Genomic DNA, 22,191 nt, shown 5'->3' on the forward strand with positions numbered 1-22,191 from the left:
AACAGAGACCTACAGAGAAATATAGTAAAGGAAGCTCATTTGTGATCCTGAGTTTAAAGCCAGTTTTTATTCAACTTGTAACTAAGTTACAAATAAATCTTAAACTGAAACTTTGCTTGTGTGTAAAAGTGATTTCAGAGCCACTCGGTTCTCCCTGATGGAAACTGTTTACCTTCAGTGTTTTGTGCTTATGATAATATTAATAGACGTCAGCGTCACTAATTAATGATGTTCTGTTAAAAGACTGGTTTACCAAGAGAGACGCTGGAGGATTTTCACCTAAAATCAATTCATGAAACCAGTCTTGTTATAAAAATGATAACAGACCTTAGTCATAATTAATCTTTTAGTACTTTTACTTTGAATACTTAAGTACATTTGAAGGCAAATACTTTTGTACTTTTACTCAAGTTGAGGTCTAGAGTAAGGACTTCTACTTTTACTGGAGTAATATTTTACCTTGGGTATCTCTACTTTTAACTCAAGTACATGATTTGTAACGGCTTAGAAAATGGATGGACATGATTTGTGTACTTCGTCCACCTCTGGGTATATTTGCTGTATGCATACAACCCCTGGCTCTTATAACCACCGCTGTAAATAAATCAGAATCAGTGTGTTTCCCTACAATGAACTACTTCACAATAAACCACTCTGAATGACTTTGATTACACCTCAGTAATTGAACTATGGAGAACTATTAGTCTCCCTTTGTCATGGAAGGTTGTCGATCCCCAGCACTGACAGTCCATGACTGAGGTGTCCTTGAGCAAGACACCTAACCCCCAATTACTCCCCAGGTGCCGTGGATAGGGCTGCCCACCGCTTCAGGCAAGTGTGCTCACTGCGCCTAGTGTGTGTGTATTCACTAGTGTGTATGTGGTGTTTCGCTTCACGGATGGGTTGAATGCGGAGGTGGAATTTCCCCGGTTGTGGGATTTAAAAAGTATCACTTAACTTTTTAATTTTAAAGCGTTGGATATGGAGGAGGATCTCGGTTTAATGACGCCACGGTCATTATACTCCAGTCCAGCAGTGGCGCTCTGACGGTTTTGTGTCAGGAGCAGGCAGCCCTACAGAGGGAGAGTCAAACTGAAATCACTCTGTACTCAACTCTTCTCCACGTCCATGAAAAATAATAGTTTCAGAAACGCTGGCGTTGTTATTGTTTCTCAGAACCGTGCGGATAAGATGTAGTTTGGTAAACGAGGCGCATTTGCACCCTTTACTTTGTTAGCGCTAACAGTTCTTGCTTTTGTTTTGACGAACTAGCTAAACAGCTAGCTAGTTAGTTCGTGCAGTGGCACAGATTGAATGAATGCGAGCGCCTTTGTGCAGTTGAGCGATTTTCAACGACATATACGGCGTATCCACTCCTTTGAAAGGTCCATGAATTAACCATGGAGGTCGTGTATATGTGCGAGTGGGAGAAGAGACCCAAAAGCAACCATCGCCCCTCAATCCCGCTGGTGTGTGCGTGGTCCTGTAGAAACCTCATTGCCTTCACCACAGACCTAAAAAATGAAGAAGACGATAAAGGTAGGAGACGTCTTCATATCAGTCATCTCATTTTCAGCTTTCAAAACGTAGCCAGCGATATGAGTACGTGCTCTATAAACGTAACATGCAAAAAATGACAGTACGAAAGTACCGTCTTAAACTAGGGCTGGGCGGTGTGACGATCTGTATATCGTTATCGCGATAAATTATGTCGCTGTTTTTTTGAACATATCGTGTGTATCGCCAGTGCTTGGAGAACACTGATCAACTGCATGTTTGATTATAAAGAGTTTCATTATAAAGACAAAATTAGTCATTTAGACATTAGAGTCGAAGAGTCTATACATCTTAAGTGAGCCGGTGTCATGAGTTGATTTCCCAGGTGAAACTTAGGTTGGGCGTTATAGCATAGATGTACTTTTTGAAATTATGCAAAATATTTTGAAGGTCTTTGAATGGTTGTTGGGGGAAAAAAAACATAGCAGAGTTGCAAACAGGCTGTCAGATATCAGATTTTAAATGGATGTCAATTATATTTTAATAACCTAATTACAGACTATATTGAATTTGTTTGGTTATGGTCAAAGACCTCCTTTACTGTATGAAGATTTTTTTTGCTTATGCCATAGCAGTTATTACTAAACATTTGCTTTCATTTTTAATCGTCATATCATAAATGTATCATTATTGGACTTATTTTGTTAACATTTTTATGATCCAAGTAGGAATTTTAAATTTGCTATTGTAATTATAGCCCGAACAATATAGGATTCTAAGTCTGATAGCAGTTTTGTCAGGAGTCTTTAATTAATAATCATCATACTCTTTGTGGTTTAGATCTCAGTCATATGATTCACATCATTGACACTGAACATCCCTGGGATGTCTACTCTATAAACTCGGGTCATACTGAAGTCATCTCTTGTTTGGAGTGGGACCAGTCAGGTAAGTAAATCTAAGTTTGTAAGATTTACATAGAACCATTTTATTTTTATGTGCTGCCCGTTCAAATATCTGTCATTCAAGATTCAAATATCAATAATTCAAGACCTGCTTCTCAACTTGGAAACTGCTAATAGTGCTTCTTATATTGCTGTTTCTCAGAATATTTATGGAAAACAAAATTGTGTTATATCTACTAAATGTCAAAGGTATCTGTAGCATCAAATATTTCAAACATGTAAAGTGTTACTATGGTTTTCCTCTCTATCAGATGTTGATTAAGGTAAAAAGTGAAATATTGTTAATTTTTCAACAGGCTATATGCACATGACAATCAGTATCTGCATTTGTGAGTGCCATTTCAGAATTACACATAGTGGTTTTGACCCCGGGCGGCACGGTAGCGCTGTCGCCTCACAGCAAGGAGGGCCTAGGTTCGATTCCCCTGCCGGGTGACCTCTCTCTGTGTGGAGTTTGCATGTTCTCCCCATGTCTGTGTGGGTTTCCTCCGGGTTCTCCGGTTTCCTCCCACAGTCCAAAGACATGCAGTCAGGCCAATTGGACGTGCTAAATTGCCCCTAGGTGTGAGTGACTGTCTGTGTCTGTCTGCCTGCCCTGTGATGGACTGGTGACCTGTCCAGGGTGTATCCTGCCTTCCACCCGAAGACTGCTGGGATAGGCTCCAGCGACCCTGATGGAGAAGTGGCTTAGAAAATGGATGGATGGATGGATGGATGGTTTTGACCCCCTGAAGCTACTAAAACTGAGCATTGTGTTTTACTATATGTGGCTAGGATCCAGACTGCTCTCTGCTGATGGAGATGGACAGATCAAGTGCTGGGCGATGACGGAGCACCTGGTGAACAGCTGGGAAAGTACTCAAAGCAGTTCCGTTGATGGAGACCCTATCGTGGCTCTCTCATGGTTGCATAATGGGGTCAAGCTTGCTTTGCATGTGGAGAAGGTAAATGGGGAAAAAACTTTTTTTTTTTTTTAAAGCAGTAGTTTGGTGGTGATGTGCACCATTTCCCCCTTGCTCGAAATGTTATTGATCATAAAAGACATCTGTTGTCCAAAGTGAACGTCTGGTAAAAGTATGGACAACATATAGGTGGCAAGATGGCTGCTAATACTTAAGTGGGTTTTTTTAGATAACGCTGTCATACAGTGTCAGAAACCACATAGTCAAATCTGTATAATTACTCAGTGAAGTTTGAGGCAGGTGTGATTTATGAATGCAGTGTTCCATTGCAAATTCAGGCCTAAAAATTAGCATTTTATGTTATTTGTTATTCTCTATAGCAGCATTGCATTTCTCAGTTTCAAAGAATTTAGTTTTTGTTTTGTTTTGTTTTTTTTTTTTGGGGGGGGGGGGGGGGGGGGGGTTGTCCATGAGTGTTCTCTCACTACAGTACCCAGCATGGATATACAAATGCATTCAGCTGTGCAGAACAAATTACCACCCCTGCCCACACAAGAAAACAAATATCAACTGCTAGCATAGCCACTGATTTTGACATTTAATTAAAATGCAAACAAATGCAGATTAAGAAACTTACTTCCAGCCAGATGAAATAAAAAAACAATTGTAACAGTCTGTGTTCAGGAATCTGCCCCAACAAGCTTGTAGTTTTTCTAAAATCCCTCCCACATTCAAAGTATATCATCAAAAGTGAGGTTTAAAACAGAAAGACGGAAGCAACACTTGTAGCTCCAGTGCAGCGCTAAAGATGGAAAGACCTGATCCCAGACCTGTCTTGGCTGAATGTTTACTCTTAGAATAACAGGAAAAATGTGTAAATGAAATCTTTCGTTAAATTGTCATAAAAAGCACTGCTGTTTTTTGTGATTACTACATGCTTCGGTTCTATAACATTTCATTTTGCTTCCTGTTCTTGTTACTTCCTAGTCTGGCTCTACCAACTTTGGTGAGAAGTTCTCCCGGGTGAAGTTCTCACCATCACTCACTCTGTTTGGTGGTAAACCCATGGAGGGCTGGCTGGCAGTGACCGTGAGTGGCCTGGTGACTGTGTCTCTGCTGAAGCCCAATGGCACTCTGCTATCGGCTAGTGAGAGCCTGTGCCGACTGCGTGGACGTGTGGCCTTAGCTGACATTGCCTTCACTGGCGGAGGAAACATTGTGGTGGCCGCAACAGATGGCAGCAGCTCCTCGCCTGTACAATTCTACAAAGTGTGTGTAAGTGTGGTGAATGAGAAGTGCCGCATCGATACAGAGCTGCTGCCCTCTCTCTTCATGCGCTGCACCACCGACCCGGTACGGAAGGACAAGTACCCGGCTGTCACGCACCTCAAATTCCTCACTCGGGAGAATTCTGAGCAGGTAGGATTATAGTGTTTCACATGCCATATTGGCAGTAGGCCTAGGGTATAAAACACCAAAGATAATAATTATTTATTTATTTATTTTAGAATGAATTATGAAATTTCAGTTCTATTCAACAATCTGGCATTGGAAGCAAATGTTGCTACTTCAATACACTAGGCTTCAAAATAAGCCTAGTGGCAGGACTAAAGGCAAGACTCGAAAGTTGGAGTCAGGGCATCACAAAGCTACCACAAACAAGTTGCGCTCTTTCACCCTCATGCCTACAATTTAAAAAACAGTCCTTAAGTTCAATGAAAAGCAGCCCTGTCAAAAATCAGCTGTTCATCAAAAATTTAACTTAACCAAAGGTACTGGCTGAACATTTTATGTGTATGTTGTTTAACACTTTAATGGGCTAATCTCTAGTAGAGACAGGGTTTGCTTGCACTGTTTGTGCACCTTGCGTTTTATGTACTGTGAGTAACTGTCTTTAAAAATATTAAACTTAAAACCTGTGTTGTGAATGTTTTTTCTGTGCTTACTAATCTGAGTAAATGTAAGGCTTGTCTTCAGTGACTGTGTTGTCAGGGGAGTACCAGATTAATAACTGCAGTCCTTCATAGATCAAAATCATGACAAACTATAAGCTTTTTAGGCGTTTGTTTTAAAATTTAGCTTGTTTCTACTAGCAGCATCACACTAATAGTCCAAAAAAAAACACCTGGTGGAACATCTCACCACTAATTAGGTTCATTGTAAAGAGGTCAGTAACATGATTGGGTGTAAAAAGAGCATCCATAAGAGGCTGAGTCTTTCAGAAGTAAAGATAGGGAGGGGTTCACCACTCTGAAAGACTGAGCGTGTGAATAGTGTAACAATTCAAGAATAACGTTTCTCAACATAAAATAGCAAAGAACCTGAGGATTTCATCATGTATGATACATAAAATAATTAAAAGATTCAGAGAATCTGTAGAAATTTCTTTATGCAAGGGACAAGAATGAAAACCAATATTGGTTGGCCATGATCTCCAGGCTGACAAGCATCACTGCATTTAAAACAGGCTTGAATCTGTAATGGAAATCACTGCATGGGCTCAGGAGCACTTCTGAAAACCATTGTTTTCTTCTTGGATCATAATATTATCCAGATAGAAAATGTATCATTAGAAAATACATTATGATGATTATTTGTAATTATGGACTTTAAGTGGAACAGAAGAATAAATGGTGATTGGATTTTCGTCCTCATCTCCCAGCCCTAACAGGCACAGACTACGAATAGACAGTCTGTAGCCAGTGAAGAACGACATACTTTGATGCTCAAATTCATCAAATTTGAGTTTACAAAGAAGACTGTGCTATGGTTATGGGGTGCATTCTTGTCTTGATTGTAATATAATTCATCTTTCTGAAGGTATTGCTGTGCGCATCCAGTCAGATGGGGAGCATCGTAGAATGTTGGTCATTACGAAAAGAGGGACTTCCAGTCAATAACATATTTCAGCATCGTTCACCTGTTGGTAAGTAACATGAACTCCAGCATACTGATATATTTCTAAACTCTCCTTGATCACTTTTGTTTGTGGTTTGCCTGCCTAATACTGGACTTGCTGCATATGATGTGGCTATGTCATTTTGCACTTTATCATATGGATTGGCTTTCTGTTTACAGTGGGTGAGAAGCAGCCAATGATTCTGAAGTGGCGAATCCTCTCGGCCACTAATGATCTAGACCGCGTTTCTGCAGTGGCACTACCTAAACTGCCCATTTCGATCTCCAATACTGACCTTAAGGTTGCCTCAGATACAAAGTTTTGTCCAGGCCTTGGTAAGTTTCTCTTTTTTGTGAATCAGTATGTTTAAATAGTTAGTGCCCTCTGCCTCTCTGTTTATTTCATGCATGTATTTAACTGTAATATTTCAGATTTATATACTGTATAACAGAGGTATTTAATTAAAATTCACTAACTTTCATCATGATTCTGTGCCATATACTGTTTACTGAAATAGCCTAGTAGGTTTGTCAACATCTTATACATTCATCAGCTGAATGCCAAATAAAGTATAATTCAATAATATTTCAACAATATTTGTCAGTTTTCTCCTTTTAGAGCAATGTGAAATAATCTCACTCACTTTCTTCTCTGACTGCTGTTTCTCACCTTGTATCTCCCATGTGTGCGTCACTCACTCAAATCTCGGGACTCATCGTAATGCACAGGTCTGATTGGCTGAGTAGCAACATGTGTGATTTTTACAACACATGCGATTAGTTTGTGAGTTTCCCAGGCCGCCTTCCAAGTTACCCTGATTAAAGTAGGATCACCCTGTTGAAATGAAGTAATTCTCCTTAGTTTATGGTGTATAGATCCAGGATAGGGTCAAGGTCCAGACTCGGACCGCAGTCCGTCTATTAGCGACATTTGCTGTATAAGATCTTGAGCGTGATGTATGTTTACCTTTAAAACACTAAGCTTTGAAAAGAAATAATTTTGCTTGTCTGACTTAAATCACCGGTGAGGGCAATATATAGAACAGCTCTGTTACTAGGGCTGTAAATAAGAAAACGTTTGTTGAGTCCGAGAGCAAGTCTAAAGGAGAGTCAAGACCGAGTCCAAATGAGAGTTCAGCCAAATCAAGACCAAGTTATATAAATTCTTACACAAATTAAAGTCAAACTAAAGCCGTTAAATTCACAAAATAAAATGGTCCTTGTACCTGCTTCAGTAGTCTGAAAATTAGTTTAATGGTTCAAGTGCAACCTTTTTCTGCCAGGTTCAGTGCCATTTGATCAGATTTTGGATACATGCTTCTCAAACTACTGTAAACCAACCTTCCTACCTAACATGGTAAAATCTCTATTAACTCAAGAAGATAAGTGGGGACTGATATTCAGTACAGAGACATTGTATTTGGCTGGTCTTGAGGACCGTTCCAATTTTCTGATTTATTATTATATAAACATTTAAAGTGGTCCAAATCTGCAAAGTAATGCATTAACGTGATCTCGCAGGTCTGGCTTTGGCATTCCATGATGGCAGTATTCATATACTGCACCGTCTGTCCCTCCACACCATGGGAATGTTCTACGGGACATCTGGCTCGTCTCAGCGAGTAGGGGATGAGCCGGCCATCAAACGGCAGAGAGCTGGAGGGCCCACCGTTCACTTCAAAGCTCTGCAATTCTCGTGGACGTCCCTGGCTTTGGTTGGTGTGGACAACCATGGCAAGGTGCATAGGTCAAAGTTTGTCTTAAACTCTAGAAGCAAATGAGTTTGAACTTGCCGAATGTCTGATGATAATGTATATATCAGCTTCTTGGGCTTGAATGTTTACAGTTGCCACTTGGAAGGAAAGAAATGCTTTGACTTACAAAATTAAAACCTGTGGTATATTATATTGTTGCTTTCTAAATAGTTCTTCCACTCACACCAGTCAATATTTTTATAAGTAATTAAATCATACCAAATTATTTTAATTGAATTGTGGTGAAATTTCAGTTTTGAAAAAATTAACAGAATATTCAATTTTTTACAGTTATGATCAGATTAATTTCTTATTGTAATATACACCCCAGGATAATGACTCTCTTCTGTCTTTTACTCTTGGTCTTAGCTGAACATGATCCGTGTCTCGCCCTCCATGGGGCAGATGTTGGACATGAACACTCTGCTGCGCCACCTGCTGTTCCTTCTGGAGTACTGTATGGTAACAGGCTATGACTGGTGGGATGTACTGCTGCATGTGCAACCTAGCATGGTCCATAACCTGGTGGAGAAGCTCCATGAGGAGTACATGAGACAAAATCAAGCTCTGCAGCAGGTACATGACATGTCAAAATGGATAGACTTATTATTTGCCATGCATTATTCAGAAAGGGAAGTGAGGAAAGTTTGCGTAGTGTGTGGCCAGGGGTATTATCTCATTAAGATATTCATGGTAGTGTATCAGCTGAGAACAAGGACAATGAAAACAAATTGGAACCAGCCAATATAAGTGCTTTCTTAACCCAAGTTCCTGGCATTCACAATACAGTTCATAAGACACGCATTCTGCATTTTCCATATATTTTTATTTTTATGCTAGTGATCGATAAACAGACTGTTTTTGTTACTGTGTCTTTAAGACTGATGCATGTAAATGACCACTGTTCTGATTGGCTGTCCTGTGTTATACCTTCTTCAACAATCAGTCCTGGCTGAAATAGTCTGTATAACTTCAGTGTGGATGGGTGGAGCTTAACAGCTATAAGCTGAATAGGTGGATCAATGAGTGTCTTATTTTTTTGTGACATCTCGAAAATATAAGGTACACACCAAAAGTATTTTGTATATATGGTATTTCAAGAACAAGAAATAATGTAATGTGTAATTACAGTAAGGTTTTATCAACTTGTTTACCTTAGAAACTTTGACATTCAATGCATAGTTTCATTATAATAATGAATTTAATTTTAACTTGATAAACCATTTCAGAAGAATCATCTGCAGTTTTGTCTATTTATCTTTTTTTTTTTTTACAGCTTCCTATCAACTGTTTTAAACTTGAAGTTGCACAAAACTACCATAGTAGAATTATTCTAATAATATTGTCATGTTTGAGTAATTGTATGCAAAAACATATGACTGCCAAATTCTGAATTATAGTCTTTATCAAATGTAAATTGTATAGTAGCATGATTAATAATTGACTAAGCATGTTTGTTTTTTTTTGTTTGTTTTTTGTTTGTGTTATTCAAGGTGCTATCTACCCGAATCGTGGCTGTGAAGGCATCCTTGTGTAAACTGTCCTCAGCCACAGCAGCCCGAGCGTGTGATTTTCATGCCAAACTACTCCTCATTGCCATTAGCTCCACTCTCAAATCTCTGCTCAGACCCCACGTCCTCAACACACCAGACAAAAGTCCAGGAGACCGACTGGCAGAGATCTGCGCCAAGAACACAGACACTGGTAATATACTCGCACTATAGCTTCTGTTACTTCTATTACACATACAGCGGGTCCAAGAAGCATTTGTTTTGTATTATTTTGTTCTGCTGAAAGAAATATAATTTTGTAAAAATTAAATAACCCAAATAACTTTATGAAAATGGGTATTTTATAGATATTAAGATAAAGTCTTGAAAAAATTTCAACAAAACATGAATACGTCATGAATAGTGGTCAGAAACTGTAAAATAAAAGTGAGATGGACATTTTAAATAGGCCTGAACTTGCGAGAGAGAGAAGATACAGGAGGAAATATCTGCAGTATGTGCTGGGTGATGGTTTTGGTTTTTTAATGTAGTATTTTTAGTGATATTGTACTATTATATAAACTAATAGTATTACATTTTAAATCACCACTTATTTTAGCTGCCCACAATTAAAAAAATTCATTTGCTTTCTACTCATAACACTGATTTTTTTTTTTTTTTTTTTTTTTTTTAGGATCTTAAAATACTTTTTGTTTAAATATTGCATTATAATAATATGTATTCAAATGTAAATGTTAAAATGCTCTTCTGTTATGAATTTTGTATTTATTTATTAATTTATGTTTGCCTGAGTGCTTTGGCTAACTGCCTCAGGATTGTTAATCAGCATTCTAATACAGTCGTAGCCAGTTACTGACTTTAATGACTCATTTACTTGTACATCTCTCATCTCTTTATTTTGACCAGACATTGACAAGGTGATGATTAACCTGAAGACAGAGGAGTTTGTTTTGGATGGGCCTCCGCTCCAATCCCTTCAACAGCTCATTCAGTGGGTGGGAGACTTCGTTCTCTACCTGCTTTCCAATCTGCCCAACCAGGTCAGTTTAGTATACATGCATTACGAACAGTAGAATAGCAGGAGAGCAAATAGATGGTGAAGAAATCTTTAGACAAGGACAGGATTAGTCAGTGTGAGCTTTCTTCCTGTCCCCTCATATCTTGTGCAACTCATTAAGACTTCTGTAATGTATCTTTATTAAAGGCTGAACGATAAATCAGCCATCCAGTGTGAGCTATTTCCAGATAAGTTGGTGTCGCATTTATAATGGCTGATAAATGACAATTAAAAAAAGAAAATGAGAGGTGGAAGACAGATCCTTCAACCATGCCATGAGTGTTGTCATTGTGTAGTTTATCCATCAGAGGGCGCATTGCAATTTCCCTGTTGTCAGTGTGTGTTTGGAATACCACAAATCACAACAATCAGCTGACGCAAGTCGAGCAGAGTAACAAAAGAGGTTATGAGCATTCATGGTCAGCTGATGGGTGTTTTATGAAATACATATCACATAGCCTCAGTGACCCTGGCAACATGTCAGATATGCCTGCTTCAGTAACGTTAAAACTATTACTGTTAACATCACAGTTAGCCTACATTTAATGTTACAGTAGGCTAAGCTGTTGACAGACTGGACTGTGTATTTTTCTATAACAGTGCGGCAGTTCTGCCAAGTAAACAAACAACAATCCTATCTTTTCTCCGTAGCTTGTCACTTCTAAAAGTTCTCTGAGATTCAAACAAGAAGCTGGCGAACATGAAGCCAGCTTCAGCCTTGTGCCTATATAAACTAAAGGTACATATATGCCTGTAGTTAGTCAGTGCATAGAAAATGATTGAACCAACAAAGGGGTTCAATTGATGTTGTTTTTAAACCCCCAACTGCTATATAGCAGTGTTATAATCTATAATCTTCAGCCATTATACTTTTCTTGTAATCAGATTTTATGCATGTGGTGGTTTTTTTTTTTTTTTATATATATATATACTTTGCCAGTTTTCCTAAAATTAGACTTAAAAAAAAAATAATACATCACTTATCACTTATATTATATCAGACTATATCACAATATATTAAATTGTAAAAATTGTATCCTGATACATATTGGATTGCCAGATTCTGGCACAACCCAAATGAATAAATAATTGCAGTGTATTTTTTCATCTAATAACTACATACAAATGGCTGCTGTCTCATTGAAACTAAAGCAGCCTATGCTGTGTAAGTTTTATTGGAAGTTATAAGTTATTAAAATCATGGTAGTTAATTTTAAGAGATTGTTTTTTGCAGCACTGAGACTGATGCATTTTCAATCGCTCCTCTTCCACAAAGCAGGGCTCCATAGTGCGTCCAGGCTTTGGCTTCCTGCGGGACGGGCCCTCTCTGGGCATGCTGAGAGAGATGATGGTGATGATCCGCATCTGGGGCCTGCTGAAGCCTGGCTGCCTGCCTATCTACACAGCCACGTCCGACAACCAGGACAGCATGTCTCTGCTCTTCCGCCTCCTTACCAAGCTCTGGCTCTGCTGTGAGTACATTGCTCTGTGCGCCTTAACAACACCATCTGTTGTTGGAGCCAGTCCTTTAGAAATTATATTTAGCAAGGAAAATGTTATTTTTCTACTGGGAACGTTAAAGAGAAGAGAAATGTGAAATAAAGAAAAAAAAGGGAAACGCCCTCAGAATAGTGATCTATCTGAAATCTAAAGAGGAATTCTACCATTTTTTTAAAAATATATTTTTAAAAATATTTTAAAAATATTGTGTATAATTCATAAGTTGTTCAGAGTGGTTTGATAAGAAATACACTGTCCTAGAGAAACTGACTTACCAAGTCAGAATTGTTTACGGTGTTAGTGAACCAGACATCTGAAGAGTTGAATGCATCTAAAAGTTTCCTAACAGAAAGTTATTTGAAATCATTATGAATACTTCTGAGGCCTGATGCCTGAGACATTGTTTGTAGTTTTGAGATAAGGTTTTGGCCAAATAGGTGTATGTCCCAAGCCCTAACCCCTCCAATTTAACTTGAAAAAAATAATACTTAATTATTTCTAGCAGTACCTGAGCTCAGGACTGTCTTTTTCTCTATGCTATTGGTAACTAGCAAAGATACTTTCTCTAGTAGACAAACCACTTCTTGTAAGTCGCTCTGGATAAGAGCATCTGCTAAATGCTGTAAATGTTAAATGTAAATGTAATCAAAACTTTATGCAAAAAATGCAATCCCATGTTTTCATGCCACTACCAAAACACAGAATTTTAGTCCATAGAAGAAGCCTTATTTTAGCCACACCCTTGCATTTTAGAGCTGGACCGGAAGAGAGACTGCATTCTTGTCCCTCCTGACCACATGGAGAGCAATTTAATCCCATTGTTTTGAAGTCAATGTGTTCCAAAATCTTAGAATCAATGTGCAGCATTAGGAATTGTCACTATTGAAATGCACTTTTTGCATTAAAGTAAACTTTTAGTTTTGTTGAAAAATATTATGATTTCTTGTATGTAGAACTGTTCAAAGTTGTGTTTGTAACTGTGCTCAAAATTAGCTAAAATTGCTACTATGGAAACATTTGTTATAGGTCTGTTAGTGTTTATGAAATGTTCAATCATTTATTTAGGTTTAAATAAATATGATTAAGTAACAGGGTCACTCGAAACAGAAGTCTAAATTTCAAGTCAGTTAACAGTCCAAAATGTTTTTTTTTTTCTTTCAATTTTAACTTTGAACCAGTTGGGTAGAATGATTCATATACACTATATTACAATACGTATTCAGTCACCCATCCAAATCATTGAATTCAGGTGTTGCAATCACTTCCATGGGCAGCCACAGATTCCATGGCCACAGGTGTATCAAGCACCTAGGCCTGCAGACTGCTTTTACAAACATTAGTGAAAGAATGGGTTGCTCTCAGGAGCTCAGTGAATTCCAGCATGGTACTATTATAGGACGCTACCTGTACAAGACCATTAATGAAATTTCCCTACTAAATATTCCACAGTCAACTGTCAGTGGTATTATAACTAAGTGGAAGTGATTGGGACTCAGCCATGTAGTGGTAGGCCACATAAAATGAGAGGGTGGGGTCAGTGGATGCTGAGGAGCATAGCGCACAGATTAGCCCAAGAAAAGCATAGAGAGCTTCATGGAATGGGTTTCTATGGCCGAGCAGCTGCATCCAAGCCTTACTTCACCAAGCGCAATGCAAAGCGCCAAATGCAGTGGTATAAAGCGCCACCGCTGGAATCTAGAGCAGTGGAGACGTGTTCTCTGGAGTGATTAATCACACTTCTCCATCTGGTAATCCAATGGACGAGTCTGGGTTTAGCGGTTGCCAGGAGAACGGTACTTGTCTGACTGCATTGTGCCAAGTGTAAAGTTTGGTGGAGTGGGGATTATGGTGTGGGCTTGTTTTTCAGGAGTTGGGCTCCGTCCCTTAATTCTGGTGAAAGGAACTCTTAATGCTTCAGCAGACCAAGAAATCTGACCTCAACCCGATAGAACACCTTTGGGATGAATTAGAGCGGAGACTGCGAGCCAGGCCTTCTCATCCAGCATCAGTGTCTGACCTCACAAATGCTTTTCTGGAAGAATAGTCAAAAATTCCCATAAACACCCTCCTTCAACAAGATTTAAAGCTGTTATAGCTGCAAAGGATGGTCTGACATATTAAACCCTATGGATAAAGAATGGCATGTCACTCAAGTTCATATCCGTGTGAAGGCAGACGACTGAAAAACTTTGGAAATATAGTATTTTACTTACCTTTCTGTCTTCATAGATGTACATAGGTCTGTGACTTTGATACCCCAGAAAAATCTTTTCTGCAGCCCGGGACGAGAGCCACCCCCAGGAACCGGATGAGACGTTGTTGGATGAATGCTGTCTGCTGCCCAGCCAGCTGCTTGTGCCCAGCATGGACTGGCTGCCCATCAATGACGGAGTGATCACTAAGATCCAGAGCAAACACCAGCTGCGGCTACAGTTTGGCAAGCCCTACACCCTGCCTGGACTCAACCCCAACTCACAGATGGAGATTTTCTCCAGGTAAGAAGTGCTCACAGTGCCCTCTTGTGAGAAATACTTGATAAGATCTAAACTGATTTGAGAGACAGTTATTGTTGGTCTGTTTGGTTGGCTTGATACCATGTGAGAACTTACATGTTGTACTAATAAGCACAAGCAAGAAAACCATATAACCTGTTTAATGCTGCACAAACATATAACTTTTTTTTGATAACAATTACTAAAACATTTTAGAATCACTATATGATATATTAATAATTTAGTGTTGTATATGCATCAATTCAGTTATTATAAATTAGACATTAAAAGGCGATATTAGACATTTGTCTCATATTTTGTTATATGCCATAATTATCTATTAACTATATATTTATGTAAAGTTATCCACCTCAGGATTTGATCACTTTGATCACTTCGAATATGAAGCATGGGATGTTCTATTTATTCTAACTTCATACTCAGTGCTGTAAAGCTTTCTAAGTCATCATAGAATAATCTATTCTAGATGATTATCATAGAATCATTGATTCTAATAAGACTTTTATTGCTAGACAAAATAGAGAGCTTCCTAGTTTTCTGCTAATTATGTGAAAGCTATGAAGTTACACTGTAGATGACAGAGTGTTTGAGTCGGAGCTTAGAATGTTTGTCTGAACCACTTCAGAGTTATGTATAATTTTAGTGCACAACTTCTATTTATTTGCTAAATTTAACGGTTCACTATGAAATAATTAATCTTAAAATATAAAATGTGCCAAAACATTTGCACAGACCACATTGTATCTATTTATTTATTTGCCAATATGTTAAATGCAACAATGTAGCAGCAATTATGTATTAAATATGCAGCGGTGTGTAAACCTATTTTCCCTCAGAAAATCAGCTTAAAACATGCTATTTGACCAGGGTTCCTCCCACTTTTCCATATGATTGAAGTACATATTTGTAAAGGTTATGTAAAATAAATTTTAGACATGAATGCTGCAAAAAATTCTTGTGTACATTACACCTGGTCTCAGTATGTAGTAAACTGTACCACAGTCATTCCTGTTCCTACACCCCACTCAAAACTCCTTCATTAAAAAAGAAGGACAGAGATTCGCATTTGCAACTACTGGAATCTTGTACTGATGCTAGCAGAAGTTAGCATCATCATAGAGGTGGGTTTTTGCCTGATGTTTTGACTGTTTTTACGTTTATGGCCCATGCTGTACTAATCATGGATCACCACTGTGTTTAATATATAATGCCTCAAGATCCATGGAAGATATCTAAAATGAAAGTGAGACTAGGTTTAGAATTTAGAACCATCCATCAGCCAACAGTGTTCGCACACTGTGGAATTAGACGTCCTAAGGCTCCTATTAGGCTCCTTAACCTCCAGCCCATGACTGCTGCCTAAAAAAGGTGCTTGTTGTTTTGGACGTCTGCCTGTAAAGTGTTCACTCCAAAGACACTCAGGATCACTGAGTTAGCCAGAGTTTTGATTACATTGTTTGGTTCTGTTTTTACATCAGCACTGTCCATTTGTTCACATTAAAAAAAGACATGTCCACTATCCTAACTACTCTAACTATTTATTCAACCGAATAAGACACTAAGGATTGATTGTAAACTGCAAACAGCGGCTAGTATGTGTTCTGGAATTCTCAGCTGTGCTCTACTGTTTAGTTAAATGTTCCAAGTAGCCAGTGTATTTCTCCCTGGAGAACTGAACAGAAAAAGAGGTACCATTGTATACATCGCTGACAGGGGAATTCTCCAGCCCTCAATGATTCATCAATAAATTAAAAACCAAGATTCAAACAGGGTGTCTAGTGTCTAGTTAGTAAATATTTTCAAATAACTGATATGACCTAATGTATTTTTCGTCTTGTATCATGAAGTAATGACATGATTAATAGGGATTAACTTTACATTGCCTCTTTGTATTAATCCACTTACCATGGATGCATCGTTTTTATGTTAAATGTTTATATGAAAACCTGACTTTCTGTGTAGATCTACATGAATTCTGTGTTATTCAGACGTGCTAATGGGCTACTCTTCCAGTGAGGAAGGACAGAAATGGGGATTTTTGTATTATTTAAATTTGTAGTAATGGACCTCTTAAGGAACCAAAATAAAATAGGTTAATATTTGTACATAGTGTTACATAAAATCTAATTAAATGTGTTTGCATTTTTAAATTACAACATGATTAGGTTTCAACCTTGTCTGTAAGCCAATATGCAGGACTTGCTTTAATCTTGATGGAGGTCACACATAACTGAGCATGGATAACGTATTGTGAATTGCCACTGGCTGCAAGTGAATTATGACATGTAATCCAGTGTAGAGTTCATTTGCCGAATGTTACATAATGAGACGTATTAAATAACTAAGCATTTAATCATGAGTAATGAGATGTTTATATACATAGCATTACATGGAGTGAGGAAGTTCTTTGAACAGCTTTTTTTAATAAAATGAACAAACCTGTCGTATCTGTTATTACCAGTGTCAGAGGTATGAAGTAACAGCTCTGTCAGTTTTACATTTTAGTCTTCAAGATTTTATTGCAAGACAGTTTTGTTTTCTTCTATTGGCTGTTTTTCTTTTTAGGTTTTTAAACAATTAGACAGTAGGCCTTTTCCATTTAGTGACCAACTGTGGCTAGCCTGTCTGCTTTTCAATAAGCCTACCTACAAACAAATCCTGGCTCTGCAGCAAATAGTGCCAACTGTCAACTGTGCATAATAGGTTTGGGCAGTGTAAAGGTAATAAGGTGTGTAAAAATTATGGTATTAAAAAAATTATGACGTGTCCAGTTTCTATTCAGCATCTGACCCACCAAATAAACACATTCCACCCATTTCTATTTAAGAGGGACTCACTGATTGGTGGTGTTGGAGCTCACTGATAGGTGTGATGGAAGCTCAGTGACAGCCAAGAGCTACACATACCACAGAACATGTTAAATTTTGGCTTTCACTTTAACTCCAGTCACTCGACTTGGTGCTCTCTTTTGAACTAGTGTCATTATAGCCTCAGTTAGCTTGAGCCAAGCCTGTGCTGTGGCCTGCTAACGTAAGTTCTTGTTAGTTTAGCCAAAATGCTACAGTCTCAAACACCACAGAACAGATTTTGAGCCTTTTGTCATTTCGACGCCACTCACTCGACTTTTGCTCTGTCAGACGTTGGTTATCATTTATGCTTGTGTCAGCAGGGCACTGGTTAGTCAGAATCAGACCTGTACTGTGGTGTGTGGAACTGCTCGCTAAGCTAACGTTAAGTTCCAACAGATCCAAACACCATGGAACAGGTTTAATTTCACCTTTTTGTTCCTTGGCTGTCAGGTGATCGACGTCACTCCCTCAGATGTTGTCATGTTAGCTAAGCTAAGGTTAACCTGCTCCTCTCTCCTAGTTAGCAGTTTAACTGCATCAGTTTGTTTTTCTGTTTATGCTGTCTGCTGTTATTAATGCTTCAAGAAATAGCCATTTCTGTTGATAAGCTAATAGTATTAGAGAATTTTCTTTATCAGTGTTTTTTAATTGAATAATGGCTCAGACTTTTAATAAACTCCATTACTGCATTAAGAGCGCCAAATGAAAGAAATTTTTAATGCAGTAAGAGCTGTATGATGTCTCATTTATATCAATATCACTTTGCACCCCTGAACCTCTTTAGCAAAATGGCACGTCCAGACTAAATGTTGATTTAGTTTAGTAATAAATGTCAGGGAGTTCAAATCGGCCTTTACATAAAGTGTGTGGTGATTATAGCTTAGCATCAGCTTGGAAGGCTGCGTGGGCATGTCATAAAAACTGTGTGTCTCAGTCTAGACTAGTGCTCTCTGCCTCTGGCGATGAAGAGAAATCAAAAACAACCAGAACATTTCTGAACAAATCCTGTGTACACTGTGAACTGACTGTGTACCTTTGCAAGGTCTTCTGTCATTATCTCATAACATAAATATCTTTTCAGGAGTCCAGCGTCGCAGAGGATGGACAACCTGCGCTGTTTACACATGGGCATCTCTCCAACTGAGGACAGCAAGGCTTGCACCAGGTACAAATACATGAATCATTAAATGATTATGCATTAGTAATTTTGAACAATGTAAGAAAATATTACTCATACTTAGTATCATTTTATGTTATTTGTTTATCCTCATTTTATTGGTTTTACTGTTGAAGCAATACTTTGAGGACAAATCTGATTTACATTATTTTACCATTACCCCAAATGTAGTCGATCACCCAAGACATGTTTGGTGTCAAACGTAGGCTTGGAAATTGTGGGTCAATGCTGATATACAGTATTTTTATCTGCTTATCTGACAATGCTGATACCTAAACATTTATCAAATGGGATTAACATTTACAGAGGAATATTAGATATCTTTCTGAAGCGTTACGAATGCAGTTAAATGGAAAAAAGCAGGTATTTTAGCATATTAGCCCAGCATTGCCTAAATGTTCTTTGCTTTGATTCATACAATATGAAATATGCCCGAGGCAATTTTAAACATCTGTCCATTGTCAGAAGTTTTCTTTTAAACAAAAATCTGCAGATACTGATATGATTCCAATATCATCATGCATCACCTCTCTGAAATTTGCTGCTTTATTTTTTGCACTAGCAATAAAAGGCTAATACAGCTAACAAGTAGTGGAAGTTTACCCATCAAATTAGCCCAAATGCTTAAATCATTTCATTCAATCAGCTCTTGTGTTTTTTCACACTGTATATGTATTATGTAATGTGGGCAAAAGTCGAGACACCCATGTCAGCTTCTGCACGTTTTTGCTCACAGTATCTGTTTATTTAATGAATTTTACTTATTGAAAAAAATTAAATATATAAGATATGCCATAACTTTTGCACAGGCCTTGTTTTATTGTATTTTTTTCAGTTTATTAAGTTAATTATTAGTAATTAGTGAATTATTATAAGTAATTATTATTAAATTATTCAGTAAATAAACACAGTAGTTGTACATTAAAATGTGTGTTCCCTATAGAGGATGTGTTAACTTATTTTCACTTAGAAAATCAACAGAAAGTAATCTAACCAGGGGCACCTAAAGTGTAAGTATGTATGTGTGTATATATAAAATGTGTGTGTGTGTGTGTGTGTGTGTGTGTGTGTGTGTGTGTGTGTGTGTGTGTGTGTGTGTATATATATATATATATATATATATATATATATATATATATATATATATATATATATATATATATATATATACATACACACACACACACACACACACACACACACTGCAATATTTTATTTGAAGTGTAATGACTTTTGCCCACCTATTAATCCATTTGGTGTGGAAAAATAATATTAACCACTTATATATTATTGGTTTCAATGCTAATTTGTTTATATTCACTTCCATTACTTGTTGGCTACATTACCTCATAACTTTGGACACAAAACAAATCTTGGCTGATTGACTACATTCTTGCTACATTTGCATTTTAAATGTATACATTTATTTTTTCCCCTCAATTCATTACATCATTCTTTTTAAAATGTCCCCACCGCATAAGCCTCCAATCTAATTATGCTGCCTCTTTGTCAGGTGTGGCTGTGTCACGATGCTGCGCTCCCCAAACAAGACCAATGCTATGAAGCAGTGGGAACAGCGCTGGATTAAGAACTGTCTGTGTGGGGGTCTCTGGAGGAAAATCCCCCACTCTCTCTCCTGAAATTATAAACCTTTTTCATGGACTCTGCCCAAACCAGACAGACAGTGTGTGATGTTCAAAGGATGCATCTCATTCAGTCTTAAACCCTCTGCAGTCCAGCTCTAATGCCCTACTTCTGTGGCTCACAAATCTAGTGAGTCAGTTTTGGATGTAACCAGGAACAGATACGGCAGTAATAGAGATTTTTTTTTTCTTTCAGATTTCGTTTGCACTGCCAGGTTTAACCCCCAGTCACACGCTAACATGTCCATTACTTGCAAAGGGTGAATGTCATGTTTTGCCTGTAAATATTGACCTAGTTTGCTTTTCATATCTCTTTTTGTACCATTTTAGCTTGCAATAAACTCCAAGTCAGAGTTGACCATAATGAGCACTGAGCCTGAATTAAGTCTTGCTGGTATGGCAGCATAATGCCAAGGAGAGGTGCTAGATCTTGTGTGAAACTCTCCTCTGGCACATCCAAATGAGTCTTGCCTGAAAACACTGATGGGTCAGCAGATTTTAAAGGAGCAATCAGGACCAGCTGTGTCAGAACTGGTCCACTGGGTTCATTAACACAAAGTGAAGCAAATTGAAATAGGAAAGCCTACATTTGACAGGCTTGCAATACACATAGTTACCTTTTTAATTTTTTATTAAAGTTTAAATCAGAGGTGTAGTCTACATAATGGGACGGTACACGTGATTTGCCCGCTAACCATAACAGTAGGATGTGCACAACAAACCGCAAGATGTTTGCATAAAAGAAAAAAAAATCACCGAAACACAATTCATAACTGCTATGGAGCTAAAATCCGGTTTATGATTAGTTAGAAATCCTTAATGTTCTAGTTGAACTAAATGATAAACATTCAGATTTATATTGGCAGTCATTCTACCATGAATGTAATTTTGAGTTACAGCTAGGCTGTTTACTGTGCTAACTAACAGTGTTTTAGTAGCATTGCTATGTGTGGGCTAGTCTAGTCTTGTTTACTGCTATCAGGTTAGCTGTTCACAATATACCCACTACTTCAGACTAGACTCTTCACCACTGGCTTAAACCAATACACACTGCGCGCAAAACACTGCAATCCTAAACTGCGAAATAAATAAGTGCAATTTTTGAGAAATGAGGCATATTTGTGTATTTATTAGACGTCAAGATATTATTTTACTGACTTGACACTAAAATGACTTAAAATGTCATGATTAGCTGATTGCCAAATCACCCCTCCTGCAGAGCTGTTTAAGGTTTATTCTAGGGCTGTATGATAAATTGTATTTTTATCGTTATCACGATAAAGATAGACACATCTTTGAGCATATTTCAACTGAGCAAAAATAAATAAGCAAGGGATACTTATTCGATTGGTGTCCCTGTATAAAACCCAGTATATCGCTGCTGTTGGGGAAAATACCTCATATCCCAGTTTTTGTCGTTTTTCATATACTTGCCTCACTGTAACTGCCTCTTGCCCTTACGCTGTGTGTAAAGCTCACAGTGAACGGACCAAAACAAATGGATAAAATGACTAGTTAAAAAGTCTGGTTCCATTGACTTACATTAAAATTAAAGCATGTTTTTTTCCTTCTCCTGTAAAATGACCATTTTGGAGACAGGAGGTTTCATTCTGGCAGCAGCGATATATTTATTTTAGAGCCTTTATAGAACAAGCTGTTGAGATACTGCTGTTTCTTAGCCTGTCAGCCCACAAATTATGTGCTTGTAGTTCTGATATAAGCAGCTGGTAGTATTTTTCTGTTTATTTTGCACAATAGCGAAGGGTGCAAAATGTATTTTTTATGTATTTGGTTCATTTTTGTGCATTTAAGTCCAATATCATACAGTCCAAGTTTGTTCTATAATTTTGTCAGTTCTATAAATATCATGTTAATAAATATCAAAATCCTATTTAAATCCATTTATCCCTAAACACACTAACTTT

At 37.8% G+C, this 22,191-nt stretch overlaps 1 protein-coding gene across 2 annotated transcripts; it reads left to right on the forward strand.

Moving 5' to 3' along the window:
• Window positions 1-1,400: 1,400 nt before the first annotated feature.
• Window positions 1,401-20,630, forward strand: med16 (mediator complex subunit 16). Of its 2 annotated transcripts, none has more exons than XM_017714260.2 (14): window positions 1,401-1,539; window positions 2,338-2,445; window positions 3,237-3,406; window positions 4,352-4,783; window positions 6,185-6,290; window positions 6,443-6,598; window positions 7,784-8,001; window positions 8,386-8,592; window positions 9,510-9,720; window positions 10,434-10,567; window positions 11,861-12,056; window positions 14,363-14,579; window positions 18,528-18,611; window positions 20,137-20,630. In XM_017714260.2, exons 1-14 carry the CDS (start codon window positions 1,401-1,403, stop codon window positions 20,261-20,263), a joined length of 2,505 nt encoding a protein of 834 aa, XP_017569749.1. In that variant the 3' UTR covers window positions 20,264-20,630. The 2 variants fall into 2 exon arrangements, with proteins under 2 accessions (XP_017569749.1, XP_017569750.1); XM_017714261.2 differs by having other exon boundaries at window positions 11,864-12,056; window positions 20,137-20,263.
• Window positions 20,631-22,191: the final 1,561 nt, after the last annotated feature.

This window comes from Pygocentrus nattereri, chromosome 15, assembly GCF_015220715.1.
Source record: "Pygocentrus nattereri isolate fPygNat1 chromosome 15, fPygNat1.pri, whole genome shotgun sequence".
In the NCBI taxonomy this organism is placed as follows: Eukaryota; Metazoa; Chordata; class Actinopteri; order Characiformes; family Serrasalmidae; genus Pygocentrus; species Pygocentrus nattereri.